The 25,081-nt window shown below is 42.3% G+C and overlaps 1 protein-coding gene across 1 annotated transcript in view; it reads right to left on the minus strand.

Annotated features, from left to right (window-relative positions):
- PCLO (piccolo presynaptic cytomatrix protein) overlaps nt 1-24,822 on the minus strand; it is a 204,764-nt gene extending 179,942 nt beyond the window's left edge. The window contains exons 1-2 of the mRNA XM_053387679.1: nt 23,744-24,822; nt 10,847-12,232 (exon numbers count right to left, since the gene is read on the minus strand). Of these exons, the coding sequence (XP_053243654.1) occupies nt 10,847-12,232; nt 23,744-24,703 (2,346 nt within the window). The 5' untranslated portion in view covers nt 24,704-24,822. The remainder of the gene's footprint in view (nt 1-10,846; nt 12,233-23,743) is intronic.
- Nucleotides 24,823-25,081: the final 259 nt, after the last annotated feature.

Below are 25,081 nucleotides of genomic sequence, written 5' to 3' on the forward strand. Positions count from 1 at the left end.
GAAGGAAATTAGGCCTATAGACTTGATGAGGCAGCAGATTACAGAAATAAAAGCCCATTCCAGAAAATATCTAACAGAGAAGATGGACCATTAGCATTGCTTCTGAGAAGGAAGCAACTTTGCTCCAACTCTCAAAATAGAGGAAGGTTTAAATCTTCCCCATTGTTTCATTTTCCTTCTCTGTCTCCAGAGAAATGCACACATATTGTTAAACTCACAGCTATCAATTATAGCACCCTTGCCTTTAAGCAGATCACTGTAATTTTACAACATCTTTTATTGAATTAGATATGAATTGGAGATTGGTAAATATAAAAGTTTTTCCCGTGTGACAGATTTAATCATGTGATATATATTTATTACTTACAATATTGAAGTGTTGGATTTTATACTAATTTATCTTAGTGTTGTAATTTCTATTTATGATATAACCCCATGTTCTCTCATTTTTTGTATTGCTTAACGCACTAATGTTTCAAAAACTACTGGCTGCCAATTAGGGACCCTGAACCCTTAAAGATTGTCTCACCCCTTATATATCCAGTGGATCACTGCTTTCTGCAGGAGCCAAAGGCAGAGACCATCTCTCCAGGAGATCCTTTTGGGAATTTGACATATTTGCACATATTACTTGAGGGGCACTTATTAATCAATTCAATTAACTGATTATCGTTCAAGTTCTAAATACTAATTTTAAACAAAAGTGGGTTTTTTTAGGATTTTCTGAAAAAAACACAGACTTTTTAAATAAATAGCTCATTACTTCATTTTTATTATTGTTTCTAATATTATCAGTGAATACTGATAATATTAGATAATATTACCTTGTTGTTCGTTGTGAGAAAAGTATTTCATGGTCTCTCTCTCTCTCTCTCTCTCTCTCTCTCTGTGTGTGTATTATATAATAATATATATATATTACACATGCCCCATAGTGGGGAAGAAGTCTTTCCCAAGAACATTTTCCTTGGTTGACCCCACTTCCAAGCCTCCCTAATTCCATGTCTTAAACCTCTGTACGAACTCTGGAGATGGAGTCAAGTAATGCTTGAGATTTGCTGAGGCTGAAATCAAGAGAGCCAATAATATGTAGAGAACTTGATATCTAATACTCAGAGACACTTGAAATGATACTGTAGTTTTGGACAGTTACTCAACAAACAGATTTCTTTTTTCTTTTTTTAAATAGTGATTACTGTGTCAAAGAGGAAGCCCCCTCCCGCAACATTAAATTGCAACGGGGTATATGAATCCATTTTTTTATTTTGATGATGAAGTAAACCTGCCAAGACAGAGAAAAATAGAATGGAGGGAAGTTAACCACTCTCCTCATGATTCAGCAGAAGCCATTAGTTTAACAAGTCTATACATAAGTGTGTGTTGACAGGTAGAAATTCTCACCACAAGTTCTGCAAATCCCTAGATCAAGAAGTTCAAAACAGGACTGAGCATCCACATTACCTCCATAGCACCTTTTGAGTGTTAATAGTGCTTCACATATATTATCTTTGAAAATCTGTACATTTGTAAGGTAATTCAGAATTATCAAATTATTGAAACTGCAAGACTGAGCAGCTGAAAGACAGAGAGAGGCTTGCCACAAGCTGCTACAGATATGGAAAAGATGAACTACCAGACATTTTCTAGCTAACATTCTGAGGTATTGTACCAACCTTAAATTGGATCTGCTGAAAGGTCTCTGTTTTTCCTATCGCAGCCTGAAGACTGCAGCTTTCAAAGACCACCCACAATTCCAGTGATGAAAACCAACAGCAGGCACACAAACCCAACTGTCTTTAGAGCATTCTCATTCAACCTCTGTGAGACAACTGCTACAGAAGACGCAAACTGCACTTCCCACAGTAGTGCCGCAAACTGTAACACACCACAGTGACCTATATAAAAGGGGCCAATAAACTAAGAATAAGAATAAACATTATAATGCTTGGAATGACATGTTTAACCATCAGCAGAAAAGGATTAACCTCACCTCTTCCTTCTATTGTCTGTAAGGTCCCAAACGTTGCTCCATCTCCTTGATTATTTTGGTTGCCCTTTCCTGAACATTTCCAGATCCATCATATCCTTTTTGAGATATCCATGGCAACCCCATCCTCTCCCTCTTCTAAGACAAACCCTTCCCTTGTGAAAGTAGACTCTTAAAAAGGAATCCTCAAACAAGAACTTGGGTTTGGTCTTGTTCCCACAGCACACTATGACTCTGTGAAAAGCCTGAAAACGTTTACAGTGGTACCTCTGGTTGCGATCGGGATCCATTCTGGAGGCCTGTTTGCAACATGAAAAGAGCGCAACCTGCAGCGGCGTGTCTGCGCACACGGGGGTTGCGACTCGCTGCTTCTGCGCATGCGCGTGACATCATTTCACACTTCTGCACATGCGCGAGCGGCGAAACCCGGAAGTAACCCTTTCTGGTACTTCCAGGTCACTATGGGACGTAACCTGAAAGAACGTAACATGAAACAGACGTAACACGAGGTATGACTGTATTCTGTATATGTGAAAAATAACATGTGTGGTTAACATCACTTAGAATTATAGAATTATAGAGCTGGAAGGGACCCTGAAGGTCATCTAGTGCAGCGGTCGGCAAGGTTTACCGGCCGTGGGCCAGATCACTCCCACGGAGATCGTCTGTGGGTCGGACTGGCGCAGCATGATGCTGGAAATCGCATCTGCGCATGTCTGCGGCACCAGAAATGGCTTCTGCGCATGCCCAGACCCCAAAACTCAAGCCTGCACAGAAGCGATTTTCAGCATCTGGACATGCGCAGACGCGATTTCCGGCACTGCTCGGCAAGTCCCTGCACCGCCCTGGTTTAGCGCAGTGCGCAGGGGACTTACCGAGCGGGCAGCTCAGTTCAGGGGCAGCTCGTGGGCCGGTAAAACAGTCTTCGTGGGCTGCATCCAGCCCACGGGCCACACGTTGCCAACCCCTGATCTAGTGCAAGCCCTTGCAATGCAGGAATAGGCAGCTGTCCCATGTGGGGATGGAACCTGCACCCTTGAGGTTACTGGCACCATGCTCTTTTGAGCACCATGCTCTAACCAACATGATGGTGCTAGACTGCATCTTCCATACTTCCGAACAATTGTTTTCCCAGCCATGCTCTGTTACCTTTTCTACTAATTGAATTAGAGGTTATGATCTAAGCATTTGTCATCACAGCACAGGAAGATGAACTTTCTGTTTGTGTCCCTATTGGGGGAGAGATGCTAGGTTCCCAAATATTATTCCAATTATCTTCACATTACTTTACAGTGCAGTGCAGAAGCACTGACAAACACAGAGAAAGGAATCCCTTTGTTATACAGTATTGTTTTAACAAGTGTTATATTATAATTAGATTAGATGTATATTAGATTTTCAGCACTGGAGCTCTTGGAATTGTCTCTCACTATATTCTATGTTGGTAAAGTATTATTACAATTACTTCATCTGGGCACCCCCATGAAAACAGGTGAAGGAATACACTCATCTGGTCATAAATTATCAACTGGGCGGTTGAAAGAGCAATTATGTTTCCTAAATCCTTGCTACTTTTCAATATATATTTTTTAACAACACAAACACAGAGAGCAGAACGCAATCCTTAAGAAGTAAACAGAAGGATAGAAAGACTGGCAGCATAACAAGTGTGGTGAGAAAAGAAAATGGACATATTTTCAAATTTCTGAATCAAGCTAGTCATTAGGTGCAAAAGATGAGACAATGTTCGTCAAAGAGACTGAAAGAGCTGTAAAGAAACTGGCAGGCATTTGAAAAGCTATTTATAAAGGAAAACTGGCATTGATTAGATTTGATTTAAAGGGTGTAACAATAAACACCTGTCAGCCACCAACTAAGTCATGTTTGTATGCTATCTTATGTAAACACAGTTCAGACTTGGTTCAGTGGGCCGGGTATGGGGGAGTGGGGATGTAGCATGTGAACAGATTGACTTCCTCAAAACAAGAAAGGTGCACCCCCCCGAACACAACATCATGATTTCCAGACAGAAATCCATATATACATAATCCATATATACATAATGTGAAATCCAAGGGACACTTTGACTCCAGTACTGTATATAAAAGCCATTGACAGCTTTCTTACAGGGCCAATCAAAGCTTTCAGTTTCACTTGCTCTTCTCCCTCTGCAATCAGGGGAAAGAAGGGATATCACTATAGTCTAGTCTGGCATCCTAACTTGATTTTAAATAACAGAGAAAGCACAGCTAATGGGTCAATGAGGTGCATGTACCACATCCACTGCCATATGTGTGGTGTAGCAGGATCTGTTCACACCAGTATCCCTTAATCCCTCGGCCCTTGCTCACTCAACACTTGATGAACGAATATATAAATGGACTTCTCTGAAAAGTGTTATGTGGTGGGTGACAGGAAATCAGTGTTTTTCTAAAATCTACAAAGGCTCTTTCTTTTCACAACAGCCATCGAGTGAATGTGTGAGCAGGGCTTTAAGCACGCAACATACACTTAAGCAGTGGTGGCTGGTACTATTTTTACTTGGAAGGACTGCAAATTTGTAAACTTGTTGTTTTCCTCACGATAGGACTTGTACAGCACTTATTTAAGAAAAAGTGTGACATTACACATGTCAGAGAGCTATTGAACACATGTAATGCGGATGCGGGTGGCACTGTGGTCTAAACCACAGAGCCTAGGTAGGGCTTGCTGATTGGAAGGTTGGCAGTTTGAATCCCCACGACGGGGTGAGCTCCCATTGTTTGATCCCAGCTCCTGCCCACCTAGCAGTTTGAAAGCATGCCAAAAAGGGCAAGAAGATGAATAGGTACTGCTCCGGCAGGAAGGTAAACGGTATTTCCGTTCACCAGAAGCGGCTTAGTCATTCTGGCCACATGACCCAGAAGCTGTCTGCAGACAAACACTGGCTCCCTTGGCCTATAGAGTGAGATGAGCACACAACCCCAGAGTCATCCATGACTGGACCTAATGGTCAGGGGTACCTTTACCTTTTAATGCAGAGCTGGTGCGTTGAGGGGACAGGCAGGAACTGCATGCGCTCGCTCCCCTGCATGAGATAGGCCACGCAGGGTAAAGCATCTGGCCTGGCCCTTAGTTTGACCCTAAGCAGGGACGCAATAGCACTCAGTCTTCTGCTTAAACAGTAGTACAGCACTGGTTTTCTGCAGGGTATTCTTTTGACACCATTGTTCTGTCTAATTCAATAAACATGCAGCCCCCTTTGGCTTCATTAGACATAGGAATTGTCAGATTCAGCTTTATCTTCATGTCAGATTGTGTTATCATTTATCTGAAGCTGTATTTGTTTTCCATACATAGAAGATGGTCCTTCAGGCAGTCTGCATTTTAGTCAATTTGTCTGTCATTATTCATGACAATGCATATTACAGTGTTAATGAGCATGTGATTGAGATGTCTGTCAGATATACTGCAGCCCCTGCAAGTATCTGATGTTGCATTTTCCATCTTTTAATGACTATTTGTTTTTAAACAGTCCTTTCATTATCTCCCTCAGAAGTTGACAGCTTATCATGGCAAGTATTTTAGGTTGAAGCAGAACTGGCAAATAGAATGAAGGCTGCATCTACACTACAGACCTAAACTGATTTAGCTGCCATAGCTTCCTTGCAAAAAAACTAAACTAAACTTTGGGGATTTACAGTCCTGGGTGGAGGCTAGAGCTCTTTCAAAGAGAATTCTCTCTCATTTTCTAAAAACTTATTAATTCCCCATGTGAAAATCACTTGGTTGGCTTTCCTATATATATAAAAGGATATCAACTACTTAGTGTTTGCCTATTCACGCTGAACTGTGCGCATGTAGGTAGCATACAGGCATTCTGTTCCTTCATGTATATCAGAAGCGGCTCTCCCAGTGGACAACAGAGCAGTGCTGGCTTGCCAGATGTGGTGTCAATACCACTTAACAGATATGGGAAAACTGGGGCAGCACAGGTGAGCCACTTGTAATGCAAGTGTGGGTTAGTGGAGGCAGGGCCAGCGCACTGGGAGAAGATGAATGAAATTGCGCCTTTCCACAAAACAGGCCAGACTGGTGGGCTGGGAGACGTACTGTGCAATTTAGCCTATGTGTTATGTGGGAGAGCTGTGACTGCATCTCCAATATATATTTTTCTTCTTCTAAAACCAACTGGGGGGAACAATGGGGACTGGGCAGAGGGAGGGGTAACGCTTCCATACTGTGCCCAATCTCCAATACGAAATACATCCACACAAACACTCTGCTAGTTGGAGAAGGAAAAGCATAAAGTCTTGCATGCTTTCCCTTCTGTGACCAGCAACAGTGGTGGCGTTTTAAGATGATTCACACTGTAGAATCAGCATAAGAAAAGGTAGAAGTCACGATACCAATACATTTCCCTCTACTGGTATGTTTTTAAGGACAAGGAGAATATGCTTGGAATTCCAGTCCCATATCTGACAAATTATGTGAAGTTTGGCTCTTAGCTGTGTGTTTGCAAGGGCTCTGAAGAAGATGAAGGGATTCTTGTTGAACAGAAATTCTCCTCCCTTCGATATTGGGGCCAGCAGCAAAAAATTCTTTTCATGGTATAAGAGTGCTTACATCTTTGAGATCAGGTCTCAGTTTAACTATTTTCACTGATTCCAAAGAGGAATTTGAACCAGGAAATCTTTTAAATTCTGTAATCCTTTTTCCTGATTTATTTCTTTAAACATGCCTTATACATTCAGTTTATCCTTTCCTTTGGCACAATAACTAGATTAATTCCAAACAAATAGCTGCATTAAAAAGACACACACAGTGCCAGGAACTAAACAAAACTAAAACAGAAGACCAGCATATGGTGCACTGAGTCCTGACCTAAAAAGACTAGAGAATACAACAGCCACATCCAACTCAACCTTTAAAATGTGATTAATGATTACCATAACTTTTTTTTTACTAGAAAGCAATGTACTTCAATACTATATTTGAGGGTTGTTTTCGTTTGTTTTTTTAAAAGGAAAAACCCTGCGAATTGATCAATAGGGGACGTGGGTGGCACTGTGGTCTAAACCACTGAGCCTAAGGCTTGCCGAACGGAAGGTTGGCGGTTCGAATCCCCGCAACGGGGTGAGCTCCCATTGCTTGGTCCCAGCTCCTGCCAACCTAGCAGCTCAAGCACGTCAAAAAGTGCAAGTAGATAAATAGGTATTGCTCCAGCGAGAAAGTAAACGGTGTTTCCGTGCGCTGCTCTGGTTTCACCAGAAGCGGCTTAGTCATGCTGGCCACATGACCTGGAAAAACTGTCTGCGGACAAACGTCGGCTCCCTCGGCCAGTAAAGTGAGATGAGCGCCGCAACCCCAGAGTTGTTCGCAACTGGACTTAACTGTCAGGTGTCCTTTACCTTCAAGCCCAATAATACTTCAATAACACTTCAAGCCCGTAACAACTGGATGTCTTTAGGAAAACCTTACCCCACACACAACAATAAGAACAGTGTTCCCCAGACAGATGGCGGAGCTACACAGACAATTCCAAAGACTATATTTCTTATGTAACAGTGCCAGAACAAAATGGTGTTAATAATATTTTTCTTCCAAGTCAAAAGTCCAAGATTCCCTTCTTTCAAATACACTCATCATTTGCCGATTTGAGATCTCAAAGCAGATCTCAGATGGGCAAATAACTCGTATACACAATGAGACAAGTCTGCCCGTACCAAATCAGCTGCCTCTCCCTTCAAAATTCCAGGAGGTGATGAGTTGCCCAAAGCAACCAAGCCAGCTTCACAGCTGAGCACCAAGTCTCAATGTCCCCTTTCCAAGTGCACTACACCACTATAACGATTTCACAAGGCAAACAAGGCAGCCCACTGTGCCTTTGCCATCCGCCTGTCCAAGTCAGAACAAAGAGAACTTCCTTTCATTTGGCTTGATTGTAATCCAAGTGGCCCTGTGACACAGGTCACTGAAATTCACATTAGTTTTGGACTAAATTGTGTTTTCACTCTGAGGAGAGCACATTTTCTCGTTTGAAAGTTAAATTTCTGAAAGTGAACAGCCAGTTCCTAATGACTAAATAAGTAGCACGCTTGCACAAGAATGCACCTCTCAAAACAGTTCATATAACATCAGAGAATCGTAGGATTGTAAAGCTGGAAGGAAACCTCTGCAATGCAGGAATCTCTACTAAAACATCCATGGCAGATGGGATACAGGCTGCCAACTGTTTACACAGGGGTTATGTTCTGAGGCACCGCGCGAGTCAGAAAAATCACATATAATAGAAACCCATTGAAAAAGCCTGCAAACATCCTGCTTCGCCCCCATTCCGCCCTTTCAGTGATGTTTGAGGAACATCTTTATGATGTTTCCAGGTCACTTCAGGGTTCAGCACAATGCACAGATATTTGGTCACACAAAAACTGGACACATGTAAGTGGGGGGCTGCCTGCAAATAAAAATCAGATTGTTTTTAATAAATCATATATAAGGAGATGAACAATTGTACTGATTACTTGTTTTTTAATTATTAGTCCCCCCCCAATGTTTTTGCTGTTCTCATTTTACCTGTAAGCCGCCCTGAATAAGGCGGGGTTTAAATAAATATGTAATCATAAATATGTGATCATGATAGCCTCACCGCCTCCACTCCAGCTTCTTCTGTGGCCTAAAGGCAGTAGCATGAACCCAGCAGCTAACAGCAGTGCCAGCTCAACTCACATCAATTATGACTTGGGTTCTTTACTTGCACTGGAAGCCTGAGGAAGGGTCCCTTGTTGCCATGTCACAAGCGGGGGAAGTGGTGTCTGAACAAAAACCTGCCTTTAAAAAATAATAATAATGAAACCCACAACAGATTTCAAATTTGGTTCTTGAGATTGCATCCTTTTAAACTAATCATTGATGCCTCTGGATCATGCCCTGCACTACATCCATGGTCTGTGGGGCATTTTGTTAGCTAGGTTTTGTTTTAAGGAATAAAACATCTCCTCACCAACCCATCACAGGCAAGTTAGATTTTTCCTATCCCTGTAATCTATCGACAGTTAGATTTCCCCTTTAGTTTTTATTGTGCAATTTCCCCCTAATATGATTCTTATCATCATCACGGTCATCAGCAACAACAGCCGCAACTAGAATGCATGTTCAAACATCTTCCCAGCAGGGAACCCAACCCTCCAAACCCCAAACTGAAATTAATCAACTTATAAACCACACAAAGTCAATATTCTTTAGGTTTCCATTGGCATCACTGCACAAAATGGTCAGCGGTGCTTCATTTGTGAGCATCTGCAGATCCTGTGTTTTCTCCTTCCATGTGTACTAAAAATAGAACTACCTTCACTGCAAGTCCACAGGATGGCTAATTAAGGCGTTAGTAAACAGTGCTTCTCCCCGCTGGGCGAATCATTGGGTAAGAACATTGGCTAAGATTCATGATAATCCATCAGAGTACATATGACCCTATGGGCCTTTGAAATCTATAAATTCTCATTTATTAAATCGTCAGCTGTTTACTTTTTAGACAACCTGGCATTAAGGTAAATATAAATCAGATGGTTGGGTTAATCAGAAACTAAAACCTCTTATTTTCTATGGAAGCCATTAAACAATAGGCTCTGAGCTGACATGTAAATCAACATTTGTGTTTTACATCAGCTCAGAATCTTTTTCTGTTTCTCTTCATAGAGGTTGTTTCAAGTTGAAAAGGTTCCTGGCCTGCTACAAATGGACAATGACATCTCACTGGTGAGAATAATACATCTTTGTTCTCTCTCATGTGCCAGCCTTAGGCTTACAGAAGGATGTGCAGAAGAAGTCAGCTGATGTTCCTGTTTATTTGCTTCCAGGTAATGGGTACAGTAGCTCTAAACTAGCTGATGAAAGAAAGGGTACATGCTCTACTGTTTAAGGCATAATATCTTCTAACTCAGAGCTCACACACTTCTGTGGCAAAGTCTTTGGGTGTTTCACAAACCATCCCAAACCATATGTAATCAAAGATCAACCAACGTTCTGCAAAACATATCCCACAAGACTTAAATCAAACATATTCAGCTACTCAATGGTCAACCCAAACCAGGACAATGACAAAGCCAAAGAGATCAAACCAGAATTGGCAGAAGAAAAACAGGATAATGTGAAGGGGCTGCAAGACCAAAGGGGGACTTTCAAATTGGCTTCTACCAATTTGAGCTGCAAAGCTACCAGTCATATTTAGCTTCAAAATCTAGGAAAGATGTATCGAATTTATTCTTAAAAAACAAAACAAAAAAATCCTCAGTTGGAAGCAGGAAGTTCATTTTACAAGACGGTATTTTGCTTACCATCTACAACATTTCCCAAACACAAAAAGTAAGATGCAAAATGCAAGAAGGGGAAAAACACAGGAAGCTGTTCTACATGTCACTTTTTCAAGCACTATGCTGAAATTGGAAAGACATCAGACAAGTAAGTAAATAAACTGCGGGCATCTGTCACCCAGTCTTGTGGTAAGTGAATCTAAAGCAAACACTCTTGCCATCCCAGCCTGGCAGAAATATCCACGGAGCAAATTACTGAAGATAATATAGTCCCTAAGCGTAGCCTTTTTCTCCTCTGCATTTACACATTAGAAGCTGTTCAAACTTCACAGTGAAATCGCATATAGATATTAAAAACTTTATATAAAAAAGCAAACGCACAAAAAGAATGGCTAGCAAACCCATATACTTACAGTGCAATGGTAGGCATTCTACTGTACTTGGAAACATTCTACACTGAACTGAATGGCGCTTACTCCCAGGAAGACCGATCAAATGTTCTTCCGTATTCAAGGCTTACAAAACAGTGGTTCACAATAATATTAATGCAAAATAAAATGTTGCCTACCTCAGTTATGTGCGGCATTGGGTTAAATCCACAGAGATTGCACACGACGTTATGGCACTCAGTACATGTATTATAGTTGGGAGGATCCTTAGAACCAACATTTAGCTCAGTTTTACAGAGAGGACAAGAAGACGCTGGCTGCGAAGGAGGCTTCGTTTTTGGTGCCTCGGCACTTTGCTTAGCTTCAACAGCTGGAGGCTTGATGTCTTTGGCAGGCAAAGCCTTCTTCCCAGCGTCTGTTTCCTTAACAGTGGAGCCGCCATCAGCTTTGGGTGGCTCTGGTTTTTCTGCCACAGGAGGCCTTGTTTCTTTCTTCACAGGTGTTGCTTTGGGAGATGGCTGGGATTGACGGGTATCTTTTTGTGGGGCAGGAGGCTGTGCTGCAGCAGGTGGTTGCTTTGAGGGGGACCCAGATGGAGGACCCTGTGGTTGAGCTCCTGGCTGGCCTGCTGTAGAGATTAAATTGGAAGCCTGGCTGAAAATTGAAGCACCAAATCCAAAGAGCTTCCCGGTGACTCTTTCTTGAGGGGTTGTTGGCTGAGGTTTGGGAGCATCTGTGATGCCTCCTATGTTAAGACTGAATAATCTAGATTGCTCTGGGGCTTTGGGAGGTTGCTGAGCTTGTGGCTGCGCCTGGGTGGGTTTGGGCCCTGTGGTCCCTTGTTGCCCTTTGGGAGCCTGCTTGGCGTCTGGCTTAGGAGCCGCCTGGGGTTGCCTTTTCTTAGGGTCTTCTTTCACCTCACCTGGTTCGCCTACCTTCTGAGCCTTAGAATCCAACCCAGGTTGAGGCTGAGGAACAAGTTTGGGATCCGACTTCTGACGAGACACTTGAGGCGAAGTTTTGGAATCTGGAGGAGCAGCTTTATCTACAGACGGAGGTGTGTCTTGAGACGACTTAGCAGGCTCCGATCTCTGAGTCTGTGCCACTTTCTGTTGAGCGAGTGCAGCTTTCGGGCCGGGTGATTCTTGTTTGGTATCTGGTGGTGGTGTAGGCACAGTATCGCTTGTGGGTTTCGGAGTACTAGCTTGCTTCTGTTTGTCTTCAACCAATGGCTGCTTGGCCTGGTCAGATTTGGGGGCCGGTTCTGTTGGCTGAGTTTCAGCAGGGGGAAGTTTTGGTTTTGCAGGAGGAGAACTGGGCACGGTTGGCTGCTTTATTTGTGTTGGTGGCTTTTTGTGTTCAGGTGACTGGGTAGCATCAGGTTTTAGAGGAAGATCTTTCTTCTGTGTCGATTGCTGTGGCTGAGAAACTGGTTTGCTTGCTGCAGTTGGAGCAGGTATCTTTTGCTTGGGTGCAGAGGGCTGTGGTCCAGGGCCAGGACCTGGAGCCAAATCGCCGCCTAAAGCTCTCTGCATCTGGCAGTTTAAACAAAGCCATTCTTTAATCTGTGAAAGAATGAAAAAAGATTAAATAGCCAGATAGAATCACATCACAAATTTTCCTGTTCACATGTTTTAAAGGGGAGAGTAGCCCAGCTGATCACATCCATATTCTCCTTTTAAAGTCTACAGATTACTTTAGCATGGACACTGGTACCAGAGCCTACAATAAACCCCGATGTCAACTTTGCTGCCACATACACCCAGACAACACCATCACTGGACCCAACCACATCAAACATACCATCTCAGGCCTATTTAATTGCCCATCTTCTAACATTGTGTATGCCATCAAATGCCAGCAGTGCCCTTCAGCTCTCTATATTGGACAAACAGGCCAAACCCTACGGCAAAGGATAAATGGACATACCGTGGATTCCAGTATATTAGGCGACTGGGCGTATTAGATGACCCCCCAAATTGGCAGCTGCAATTGGCAGCTGTCTTATAAGCCCAGTTGCCCAATATGCTGGGCAGCAACAGGGGTGCCCTCAGCTCCGCGCTGGGAGAAAGCCACCCGGCATGGAGCTGAGCCCGCCCCCCGCTGCTGCTGCTTCGGAGCCGCCACCGCTGCCACCGCAGCAGGGGGCGGGCTCTGCTCTGCTCCGCGCCACCCATACCCTGCGTATAAGGCGACCCCCGACTTTGGAGAAGATTTTCCGGGGTTCAAAAGTCGCCTTATACACCGGATATCTGACCAGTGTATCTGACATCAGGAATCACAAGATAAAGAAACCAGTAGGAGAACACATCAATCTCCAGGACACTTAATATAGGATTTCAAAGCAGCTGTCTTATTACAAAAGAATTACAGAAACAGACTTGAAAGAGAAGTTGCTGAATTACAACTTATCACTAAACTGAAAACTATGGAGAGACCTGGTCTTAATAGAGATATTAGATCCCTGTCTCCTGTAGGACTAATTGCAGTCATTAACAGTTGTCAACAGGTTTACCATACCCATTGAGTCAATCACCCATCTCCTACTACCTGCCTGAGAAAAACTCCACCCCACCCTTCCACTATATATAAAGGTCTGGTGACTTCCGTTTCAGTGTATCTGAAGAAGTGTGCATGCACATGAAAGGTTATACCAAGAACAAACTTAGTTGATCTCTAAGGCACTACTGGGCAATATTTATTTATTTATTTATTTATTTATATTTTAGCAGTATTATTACTGCGTCCCCCCAATAACTGCTTCATGTCAGCTGATGAATTTCTCACCTGCTCAGTAACCACAATTTTATAATTGTTTGGCTTTGTCCCAAACAGTGCAGGTAAGGATTTAGATAAATAAAATAAACAACTTGGGCAGACATAACCCACTGATTATGTGTTTTGCACAGATGTGTGATTTACATTTCCTCTCATGTTATTTGTCATCTAATGAAAAACTACATGAAGCTCTAAATTTAGCTCTAAAACTGATATCTCTGATTTTAAGGGACAGACTGAAAAGAAAATGCAACTCCTGTAACTAAACACTCAAAGACCATATTAAATAAATCTTCTGCTTCTTCAAAATTTTAGATACAGTGTGACATTCATTCTGACTTTATTAATCCCATTGAAACTTCTGCTTTCAGCACAAAACTCCTTCCAAATATTTCAGTGGTAGTATCTGAATACTGAAAGGTTCAAGAAGACAACTACCGCACAAGTAAGGTGTGGCACCTTAACACCCTTAATACAAAATGAAAAACACCTGTGGTAGCTTTAAGTTAACACATACTGCAAAACCAATCTGCTCTTGCTTTTGTGTTAGATAAGCACTGCCCAAAGAGAAAAACCTTTTCCACCCTCATCTTCATCCATAATCTGAGAGTAACATTCATCTCCCATGTCTATGGCACACATGAGATGTATTGAGTACCCTCAAGTCATAAAAAAAAGAAAGAAGTTCTGCCAGTGCAAGCCCAAGAGATTTTGGCACCTGAAGTGGACCACAAAATGGCCTCTCCCACCACCACCCGCCAGGGAAGAAGGGAATGAAAATCTACATCAGGACCAAGGGTGGAAGGGTACCAGCAGAACCTCCTGTTTGCCAAGAGGCAGCTGGAGAGGCAGAAGAAGGGGACAGAGCCAGCCTCCAAGGTGTATGCTGAAGCTGCTGCTACCCTTGCAGCAAAGGAAGCAGAAGCTGCTGATGCATTCCTTGGAGGCCAGATCTGCTGCCCCTGTGGATCCTGTCGCCTGAAGCAGTTGCCTCCTCTTGCCTCATGGGTAGGCCAGTCCTAAGTCCTGCACTTCTCCCACCCACACATTTCCAAAGACAATACAGAGGGGAGGGAATTGCAAAACAATACAGTGCACATAAGGGTTAAAAATATATGTGTCATATGTGCTTCAGCCAGCAAGAGGATTAATACTGGGATTTGAGAGATTAACCTGTCTGACCTAAAATGGAATCTACTACACTTCCTGCCAGTGATTAAATTCCAGATCACATGATCTCACCGTAGTAGTAAGTTGCTGTTGCTAAGCAACAGTCACACTGGTGTGCATGAATGACTGCAGCTGATAGCTCTGGCGATGTGGATTTAATGCATTATTACTATGTATTAAAAGTATACATCCGAACATCGCAGGGTAGTTGTAATCGTTTGCTTCTCGCAGTGGGAGAACCGCCAGAAGGCCCTCCATTGAATACATGACAATGTGGGCTGGCCTCTTGCATGCATAGGTCCAAGCTGGCTTCCTGACAATACGCCAAGGAGTCCTCTACAGGCCCTATGCAATATATGTTCAGTTAGAAACAAATCTCTGAGGGGACAAATTCAAGTGATTGCTTTGCATCAGATGAAGAAGGTCAAGTGGGATGAAGGATAGCATGGAAAGCTAGCTGAAGCACAACATTTCGGAAGCATTTTGGTGCACAAAGAGAGGAATAAACAAACTGGGGGAGGGGGGGAATCCAGGTGCGGTTTTACATGAAAAGTAGCCTGCCTTTGTTTTTAAAAATACAGTCCAATGAAAGTGGCTTGTATTCATCTCTTGTCATGAGCAACTATCCACTTGAGGCAACCGTTAGCTCTGGGCTGGGATGTACAACCACATCAAGATGAAAGATGCAGCTAGCTGGTTCAAAGGGGCCTAAATGAGCATTATGATGTGGCATAATGAAAGCCTGGTATATACTCCTGCAGGAACAGGAGTCAGACAATGGTATGTACTACAGATGGTAGTTTAGGCTTCATCTAAACTAAGCTGGCCAGACACCAAGACCCCAGCCCTGGAACTTCTTTTGCATGTCAGGGCTTTATAGTTCCCATAGCATGAATTAGCTGGTAAAGTGGTACCTTGGGTTATATACGCTTCAGGTTACATACGCTTCACGTTACAGACTCCGCTAACCCAGAAATAATACCTCGGGTTAAGAACTTTGCTTCAGGGTGAGAACAGAAATTGCGCAGCGGCGGCAGCAGAGGCCCCATTAGCTAAAGTGGTGCTTCAGATTAAGAACAGTTTCAGGTTAAGAACGGACCTCCGGAACGAATTACCGTATTTTTCGCTCTATAACACGCACCCGACCATAACACGCACGTAGTTTTTAGAGGAGGAAAATCTGCAGGCATGCCACCCGTAGGCATTTCCTCCATAACACGCAGAGACATTTCCCCTTACTTTCTAGGAGGAAAAAAGTGAGTGTTGTGGTGCAAAAAATACGGTAAGTACTTAACCCGAGGTACCACTGCACTCTGTATTCCTGTACCTGCAGGCTTCACCAATTAATAACCCTATCCATTGACTATAAATCTAGGATTAGAGAGTCAGCTTGTGACTGAGATTATGTCCTCTCTGTTAGGACTGAGCTGTGTCATTTCTCGTTTTACGATTTGGAAAGCAGGCAACAGAAATTAGCAACAGGATAGCTGTTGTGATGAAGAGTGGCAAACAAAAGCTAGTGGTGTGTTCATTTCTCTGTTTCTTTCTCTTGCCTGGGTTTTATATTTTAATATTTTTGTTATAGGCAAAAGAGACATAATGGGCAGAGAGGCTCCCTATAAATATACTTCCACTGGTTTTCCTGCAAGAAGTCTTAAGTTTCTTTCAATAAAACTCTGGCCACAGGTCTGCCTATAACAGGGATGGCTATCTTCTCTTGCTCACTTGTATGTAGGATTATTTCAAACCATACACAACAAGTGGTTTGGTGGAGTTCATATCCTTCACCCCACTTGCAAACGGTTCCAGAGAAAGACTTTTGACCAGTTTTCTTTTTTAAAAAATTATTTTATTAAATAAATTTTATTAGTATTTCCCACACAACAACAACACCATGAAAAATATTGAAAAATAACAATACACAACACGCAAAAACCAACATTCGAAAAACTAAAAAAGCAACAACAAAAAACAAAAACAAAAACCAAATCCACCTTACAAGTTAATAATATAATATCTTACAAGTTAATAATATAAACACTATAAAAACAACAACAAACATTGACTTCCACCAATCCCACAGCACCTCCTTTATCTCTCATTGTGTCTTCCTGATTTCCTTATCATCTCTATCCTAACATCTAGGTATAAATCCTTCTTTCTTATCCTTTCACTTCACAAGGTTATTCCAGACTCAGCCAGATTTCTGTCCTCAAACCTTGACTTTTGAGGTGTTCATTTAGGCACTCCCATTCTTTTTTAACTTCACTTTTTGGTTTTGGTCTTATTATATCTGTCAATTTGGCTAATTCTAAGTATTCTGAAAGCTTACATAACCACTCTCCCCTAGTGGGTAACTGATTCCCTTTCCAATACTCCAATCCTGATTTTCAAGGGAACATCAGAGTTCTAATCTGGGGGCAAGAAAATAGGTTCTGCATGTCTGTGTGAGGTTACCTTGCATGATCAAGAAATGGATATCTCTGTGTGAAACCAATTCATCTACTTAACAGCACATATATGCAGTAGCTATATTTATGCATGGATTGATATGAAATTCAGAGGGCCTCTTCCATATGTATGTAATCAAGCAATCTCAAAATTGCAGTTTTAGTTCTAGTTTTAATGTGATGCATTCCCCTGTGAAATAGTATGTCTGCCTAGAGACAGGAAGATGGTGTCCAAAATGGAATAGCCTGATAGATGACATATTCCTCACAGATTGAAATAATATTTTGCACAATGGTTTATATAGTTGCTGTTTCATTTTCATCCTCTAGATGCTTTCTAATTAACATGAACTAGAAATTAAAGTGCCATTTAGATATATGCAACTGCAGTTCCTCAGCCCATAACATTTATATATTTGTTGCAACCAGAGATGGACCAGGCTTCCGAATTCTGTGCCATTTCAGGCTTCCTCATGCAAGCACAGGTCCTTTCCATCCATTTTGTGTGGAGTTTTATTAAAGGAATCACAAAATACCACATTTAAATCATTCACATTTTCTGTTCATTTTTTCTTTTTGCATAAAATATACTCATTTCAATGCATTCATCATAAAATATGCATCTTGAACAAAACGTTGATAGGAAACACCACTTTTGCGCACTGAAACTGCACTGCAAAATCTGGAGAGATATGCAGTCAACTGGGAGTTGCAAGATAGTTTGTTTCAGATTGGGTGAGTTCCCTTTAAAAAGCAGATGGAGCAAATTGTTCCTCATTCCTAGTTGTAAACAATATGGTACATAATTTAGGGTTGCCATATTTCAAAAAGTGAAATCCAGACAGAAATTGGATGTTTTTGAACTATCTCTGAGAAAATCAGCAAAAAATGACACTGCCGACATGGGATTTCCCCAGACATTTTACCAATTTCTGCCCGAACACTGCTTGCAGGTACAGTATTCTGGATATATCTGGGAAATTCTGGACATAAGGCAACTCTAAGATAAATGGACAATTAATAGAAAGGTGGGTATTTTTTAAAAAATAATAACAACCAGATATTTAAAGAACAAGCTCCTGATTTAAATTGTTATTTTTGCATGTCAACTATAGTAACGTTTTGTTTTCAACAACAGCCTAATTTAAAATGCTGTACTTAGTCCAAACATCTTAAAAGCAATGCCTACACTTCTAATCTCTTAGCACTGAGTGCATAACCCAGTATGAAACATGAGTTAACGATTGCTTTCCTAGGTAAAGAACAAATCATGGGTAAAAACAAGGATTGGAATAAAAACAAAATATGCTTTCCCCAGGGAGTTTTGCCTGGCATCTTCGTTATATATCTTTAGGCGCCAAGCAAAAACATTCCTCTTATCCCAGGCCTTTGTCTAATTAAACAATCTATGGCCTTTTAAACTGTGAGGGGTGTGTGTTTTTGTTTCTTACTATGTTGTTTTGTTCTTGCAAGCTGCTCTGTGATCCTGTGATCCTTGGATGAAGAAATTTAATAAATATAGAAATTTAATGAATTTAAATATGGTTTTCCCAGTAGTGATGTATGGAAGTGAGAGCTGGACCATAAAGAAGGCTGATCGCCGAAGGATTGATGCTTTTGAATTCTGGTGCTGGAGGAGACTCTTGAGAGTCCCATGGACTGCAAGAAGATCAAACCTATCCGTTCTGAAGGAAATCAGCCCTGACTGCTCACTGGAAGGACAAATCCTGAAGCTGAGACTCCAATACTTTGGCCACCTCATGAGAAGAGAAGACTCCCTGGAAAAGACCCTGATGTTGGGAAAGATGGAGGGCACAAGGAGAAGAGGACGACAGAGATGGCTGGACAGTGTTCTCGAAGCTACTGACATGCATTTGACCAAACTGTGGGAGGCAGTGGAAGACAGGAGTGCCTGGCGTGCTCTGGTCCATGGGGTCACGAAGAGTTGGACATGACTAAATGACTAAACAACAAGAACAACAAATTCAGTTTTGTGCTATGACAAACACACCATCTTTGCAAGCAATTCAGCTTGACAGATGGAACGATTCCTTCTCTCCTGTTCTGAGGATTCTTCCAATCCATCCCTTCCCAGTGCCAATTTCAGGGGGTAAAAGGGCATACAGGATGGGGAAGGGGGAAGGAAAGCCCCATTGCACAAGTGGTTGTCTTTGCTCAAGAGCTTCTGATGACTGGTTCATTAGCTGATTCCTGCCCTGTGTCTTCTGATGTTTGTTTGATTGTTTAAATAAGCTTTTAGGCTTTTTAAACCAGGTTTACAACTATATACAAATACATTAATATGTCTTTTTAGATCACATACTACATTTAGCATTGTGCACTTAGTAATATCTACAAGGAATCTGCAGGTCAGCAGAGGCATCAGGTTCTAGGTCCTGCTCTATTCTGTGTTAACACCTATATAATCTGCCACCCAATGAAATCTACATTCCCTATAAACTAAGACAGTGATCTCTCCAGTAATTACAAGACTTTCTCAGTTAGTGAAGTTGCTTGAAATTGGGGATGGGGGTGTGAACAAAGCTAGTGGTAGGTATCAAAAATGTTTCTCTCTTTATTTTATTTCATAAAAACTATGTACCGATGGATTGTAAGAACAACAACCTTCAAAGCAGTTCCTTTGCCATGGTGCCACATGAGGATGTAGTGAACTGACAATGGGACATTGCAGTAAAGAAAGCAGCCCCAGAAGCAGTGCCACCACAGCTGCAAAACAGGCAACACTGAAATCAGGTGCCTGGTGAGGACAATTCAGGGGAAATCACACACACATCCCACAACCACCAAATTTTACTTGTTTATTTATTTTCTTGATGATTTAAAAATCAATTTTCTCTGATGGCTTCCTATTTCCTCTACTGACCTTTCTCTCTGTTCTGGCAGGGTTTGGCTGCGTTACAGAACAACAGGGACGAGGGAGAATGTGATTCTGCCCACACTTCTAAGCCAACAGACTTGATTTGGACTAATGCACAAATAGGAACCCAGTTTTCTTTTGGACTGCACACTTCTCCAGATTTGGTGATTAAGTTATTGGCTCAGGAATGTATAAAAAAATGTGTGTGTTAGGGAAAGAGATGTACAGTTTAGAGAGAAATGCACATGATTTAAATGCAAGTTTGGGTGCACGTTTTCCCAGCAATTGCCTCACAACTGCCAGACTTGATTGTACCAGGAGGGCTTCTTCACTGTTTGCAATTCAAACATACACTCGCTGTACAACAGTGGGCAATGTTACTGTTATGAGCCAATTGATGCAAGACATTTTATTCTCCAAACGTAATTCTTGGCTATGCATTGAAGTGGACAAAGCAACACATGAACCAGTCATTTGTGGATGCAGCCGGCAAAAATTCTTTCAATCCGAGTGTGTGGAGAAAAGGCTACCATGATCACAGAAATTGCTGGCAGCTGCAGTCACTGTCAAAGGCTTGTTCGCATGCTACATTTATCAGCATGAACAAATGTCTAAGATTGCACAGCAATCTTGTCTAAGTGTAGAGCAGCATGTCTTGTGCAAAGCAACCCTGTGTAATGTAGCAATCTATTTTAGATTTGTGATTAAAGAAGAAGCTAAATAATTGTCATTCAAGATGCCAGATGCAGAATAAACCGCCTTATGTCATCAAGTTCGATCTCGAAAGATTATGCAATACAGCTATGATGACCACCACTGTTATAATTTTATGTTCTTGAATTTAAGAAATGGTTTGCTTGGCCATGCCATATTTAGGTCTGCACTCCTACCTGCCCCCTGTTCCACAGCTCAGAAGACTATAGATGCAATCACAGCAATACTGTAGGCCTCATTTACAGTGGCTTACTGTCCTACATTCTGGAATGCTGATGTTTTTTATATATGTATGTTAGGATTGTAAATTGTGGGCTTAACTGTTGGCCATGGTGCACATTCAATGGGCCTCATCGAGAAAGTGAATACAATCTGTCCATGAAGAAGGAATGGTGCACATTTCCCAGTCAATGTGCATAATTCCCAACTGGCCTTGGGGAATGTGCATATTTTTACTGCATTCTGTACATTCTCTAGGCAATGCATTCATTCTCTGGTCAGTGTGCGTAGTCTCCAAGAAACATGCACTTATTTTCCAACTCTAGTTTAGAAGTTTTTGATCTGCACCCTCCAAGCTGCTCCTGGCTCATTGCCTAATATTACAAGGCCCCACAACATACCCTCCTACTGATCAGCAGAGTAATAGGAAGAAGGAGTGGAACTCCAGTTATATATTAACTTTATCAATATAATATATTATAAGTGTGTGACACTTGAGGCCCAGGTGGTCTCAGTGGCCAGGAGTGTCTATTTTAGTCCTTCCTGGACAGAGCTAGCTTAGCCACAATAATCCATGTTCTGGTAACTCCCAACATTATCCCATAGTTAAGTGATGTTCATTGTGCAGTAACACAAGTTATGGCCTTCTCCATGGTGGCACCTCACTTGGGAAAATTACTTCCCTTTTTATCTTACTTTTCAGTGTCAGATAAAGACACAACTTTTCACCTAGGCTTTCGAAGGCAGTGGAACAGATGGGGCCAATTGTACAATGACTGGTTGTCTGTCTGCTGTACTGATGTACAGTGATAACTGTATAACCGATGTTTCAATGCTTCATGTGAATTCTATTGCTTTGTTTTAAGAATATTAATGTTCTACGTTGTAAGCTGTTCTGGGAGAATGAATTGATGGGCAGGCTAGAAACTGAAATAGGAGCATAGGAAGCTGTTTTGTACTGAGTCAGGCCACTGGTCCATCTAGCTCACTAATGTCTACACGGGCTGGCAGCAGCTCTCCAGAGTTTCAGGCAGGAGTCTCTCCCAACCCTGTCTGGAAGTGCCATTGGGGACTGAACCTGGGACCCTCTGAATGATCACTGAGACAAGTAAGTAACATGAAAGATAAAGAAGTGAAACTCTATAATGGTGGGATGTTGTTGTTACTGTTCTAGACAAAAGTATTATATCTTCCTCAGCTGATTTGGTAAGAAGTGTCACGCTATCTCCTAGCGGAAGCCACAAAAATAAAATGGAATTGTGCATCCGGGTTTACAGGCAGAGATCTGTTGCAACTGCTTCTTGGCCACAGAGCTTCTTGGCACCCTTCTTGGCCAGCCTCCTGGGCCCAAGCTGCATGCACTGCAGACGGAGTCAATATCTGGCAGTTCAAAGCACATCACAATACTACGCAAGGATAACCTTTAATCATTATCTGACAAACTGGGGGAGTTTGGGATTTATAGCTGTCACAGAGGAGAGAGAGAGAGAGAGAGAGCGAGCAAGTACAAATCTTACCATAGAGCCTGCAGTAGTCACACCAAAAGTTTTACATCAAGGCAAGCAGAGGTATAGATATATAGATATGGATCTATCCAGCCTCATATAACCAACATGCTTAACTCTAATTAATGCCAGAAAAGGTTAAGACCATAGAGTAAGCTGTCCTGCTAGGCTTAGCTAGGTCACACAAACACCTCTTCACCTTGGGAGGAAGGGTTACCAAACTCTTGGTTCTCATTCTTCCACCATGTGAACCCTAACAGTAAGCTGGATGCTCTAAGCTGAGACTGTGTGGCTTAAGCAAGACATCTTTGAGTTTCTATAGAAATAATTTAGAAACACTTACCATCTTGCTACTGTATGGAAAAGTACATGGATATGACCTTTGAAGGGTTTGTAAGTAAACTTTTTTTAACTTACTGAATGTGTTGTCTCTTTCTATGGCAAGGGAAATAAGGAACTTTGGAAGCAGAATAGGATATTTTAAAGGTCTAACAGCCTATATTTCCACACTTTTTTGCAGCATGTTTTGTGAATTTAAATCTCTGCTGGGATTCTCTCTCACCAAAGAGTACTTGCCCCAAAACCTGGATCTAGGCATCCAGGGAATTCTCTTTTTTATTCTTTGACCAAATTACCAAAACACACACACACAAAAACACACACATATGTGTATATGTGTGTGTGTGTGTGTGTGTGTGTGTGTGTGTGTGTGTATATATATATATATATATATAATTGCAGTGCACTTCTATCTAGTGGGGGTGGGGTTATTGGTTTGTTTTGTTCTTCTTATGTATTTTGCATTTTTTATCTAGAACTTTTATGCTGTGAACTACCCTGAGATCTACAGATGAAGGGTGGTATACAAATTATTTTATTATTATTATTAGTAGTAGTATCAAAAAGTAAAAACTTACAATACTTTCTGCTTCATGACCCATACTGTCTAGATGCATAATTGCAAACTTTCTAACCTCACACTGATTTGTCTGCAGAGGAACTCGAGCATCTGTTGCACAACCCCATGGAGAATTCTGAGGCATGTTCAAGAAAGCACTCTCAGTTCCCACGAGTACTAGCCCAGTGTGTCAAGCCAAACTATCACTCTGTGCAACCCAGCATTGTCCACTGTATTGTAGGGGAAGACTAGTAACAGCAGGTGTGCCCTTTTTAGGCACTTTATCTGTCATTGCCCGTGTTCTCAATGAGGAACCCCTGCTAAAACTCCCAAGAGATCCCAGAAACTCAATGATCTAGATGCCAAAACACATAAAGGTCATGCACAAGTAAACTCCTCAACTCATTCAAACTCAATGAAATTAAATCTTCTTTTCAATTTTTATGGCTTAAATATTCACTTACCTCTGTTATATGCGGATTAGGATTGAACCCACACAGACTGCAAACTACAGTTTGACACTGAGTACATGTATTGTAATTGGCCTTCTCAGGAGTGTGCAGAAGCAATTCAGTGGTAGTGCAAAGTGGGCAAAAGGTTTTCTTTGGAGCTGGTCCACCAGGCTGAGATGAAGCAGCTTGTTGCTGCTGGGACGGTTTCTCAGGTCCCGGCTGTTGGCCGGTAGGTTTTGTAGGTCCTGCCTGCTGCTGTGGTGGCTTTGCAGGCCCAGTTGGCTGAACTGGTGCCTTCGAAGGTTCCTTTGTGGGGCCCGCTGCCTGGGGGGCAGCCTTTGCTGGCCCTCCTGGCTGCTGAGACGGCTGCTTGCCGGGTGGTGTTCCTTGCTGGGCAGCTGGCTTGGCAGGAGAAGGCGCCTGGGAAGATGTTTTAGCACCATCAGGTGGCTGTGAGGGTGCTTTCGCTGCTCCTGGTTGTTGCGGTGAAGGTTTTACAGAGCTCTGCTGCTGAACAGGCTTTGTAGGCTGTGGCTGCTGTGACTGAGCTTTTGGTGGCCCTGGCTGCTGTGACTGAGCTTTTGGTGGCCCTGACTGCTGCTTTGCTGCTTCTGCCTGTGGGCCTTTTGCTTGGCCAGGCCCTGGTTTCTGAGCCTGCTTAGGCACCCCAGGTGGCTGTGGTGGCTGCTGCTGCTGCGGTGCCGGTTTGGAAGGTCCTGTTTTCTGCGGGGCTGGTTTGTCAGCCCCCTGTTGTGGAGCTGTTGCCTTCGGAGACTGTTGTTGTGCTGGTTGCTTGGTGGGTCCCTTTTGCGGCTCAGGCTTATCCTGCTCCTTTTGTGTAGGCTTCGGTTTCTTTGAGGCCTCTTCCTGAGCTGGGTCTGAGTCAGAAATCAAATCAAAGGGGTTGAATTTGTTTACAACTGAAGTGACTGCGCCAAATGGGTTGGCATCCGAGAGGAAGCTGGGCATCATACTTGGCTTCTGGTCGTCTTTAAAATCAGTTCTTGATTTAGACTGTCTCAAACTTGTAGAGGACAGGCTCTTCCCAGGCAAGCGCTGCTCTGTTTTCAACGTATCTACTGTTCTGCTTTTGCTAAGAGTAGGGGGCCCAGCACCCGGAGGCTTGCCTGGTTGCTTTGGATGTTGGCTGCTGTCAAGCTGACCATGTCTGCAAAAGGAAAGAGATGATGGCTTAAATACCGTATCACATACACACAAATACACACACCTTTTAGTAAGCATTAAAAATGTGGCGAATTCTTACATTTTTAAGAGACCTGAAAGGAACTCTTAAAAAATTCTGTTACCTAATAATAAAATCTAAATGGCAGCGGAATGCCTTAAGTAGAT

Source organism: Podarcis raffonei, chromosome 5 (assembly GCF_027172205.1).
Source record: "Podarcis raffonei isolate rPodRaf1 chromosome 5, rPodRaf1.pri, whole genome shotgun sequence".
Classification (NCBI taxonomy): Eukaryota; Metazoa; Chordata; class Lepidosauria; order Squamata; family Lacertidae; genus Podarcis; species Podarcis raffonei.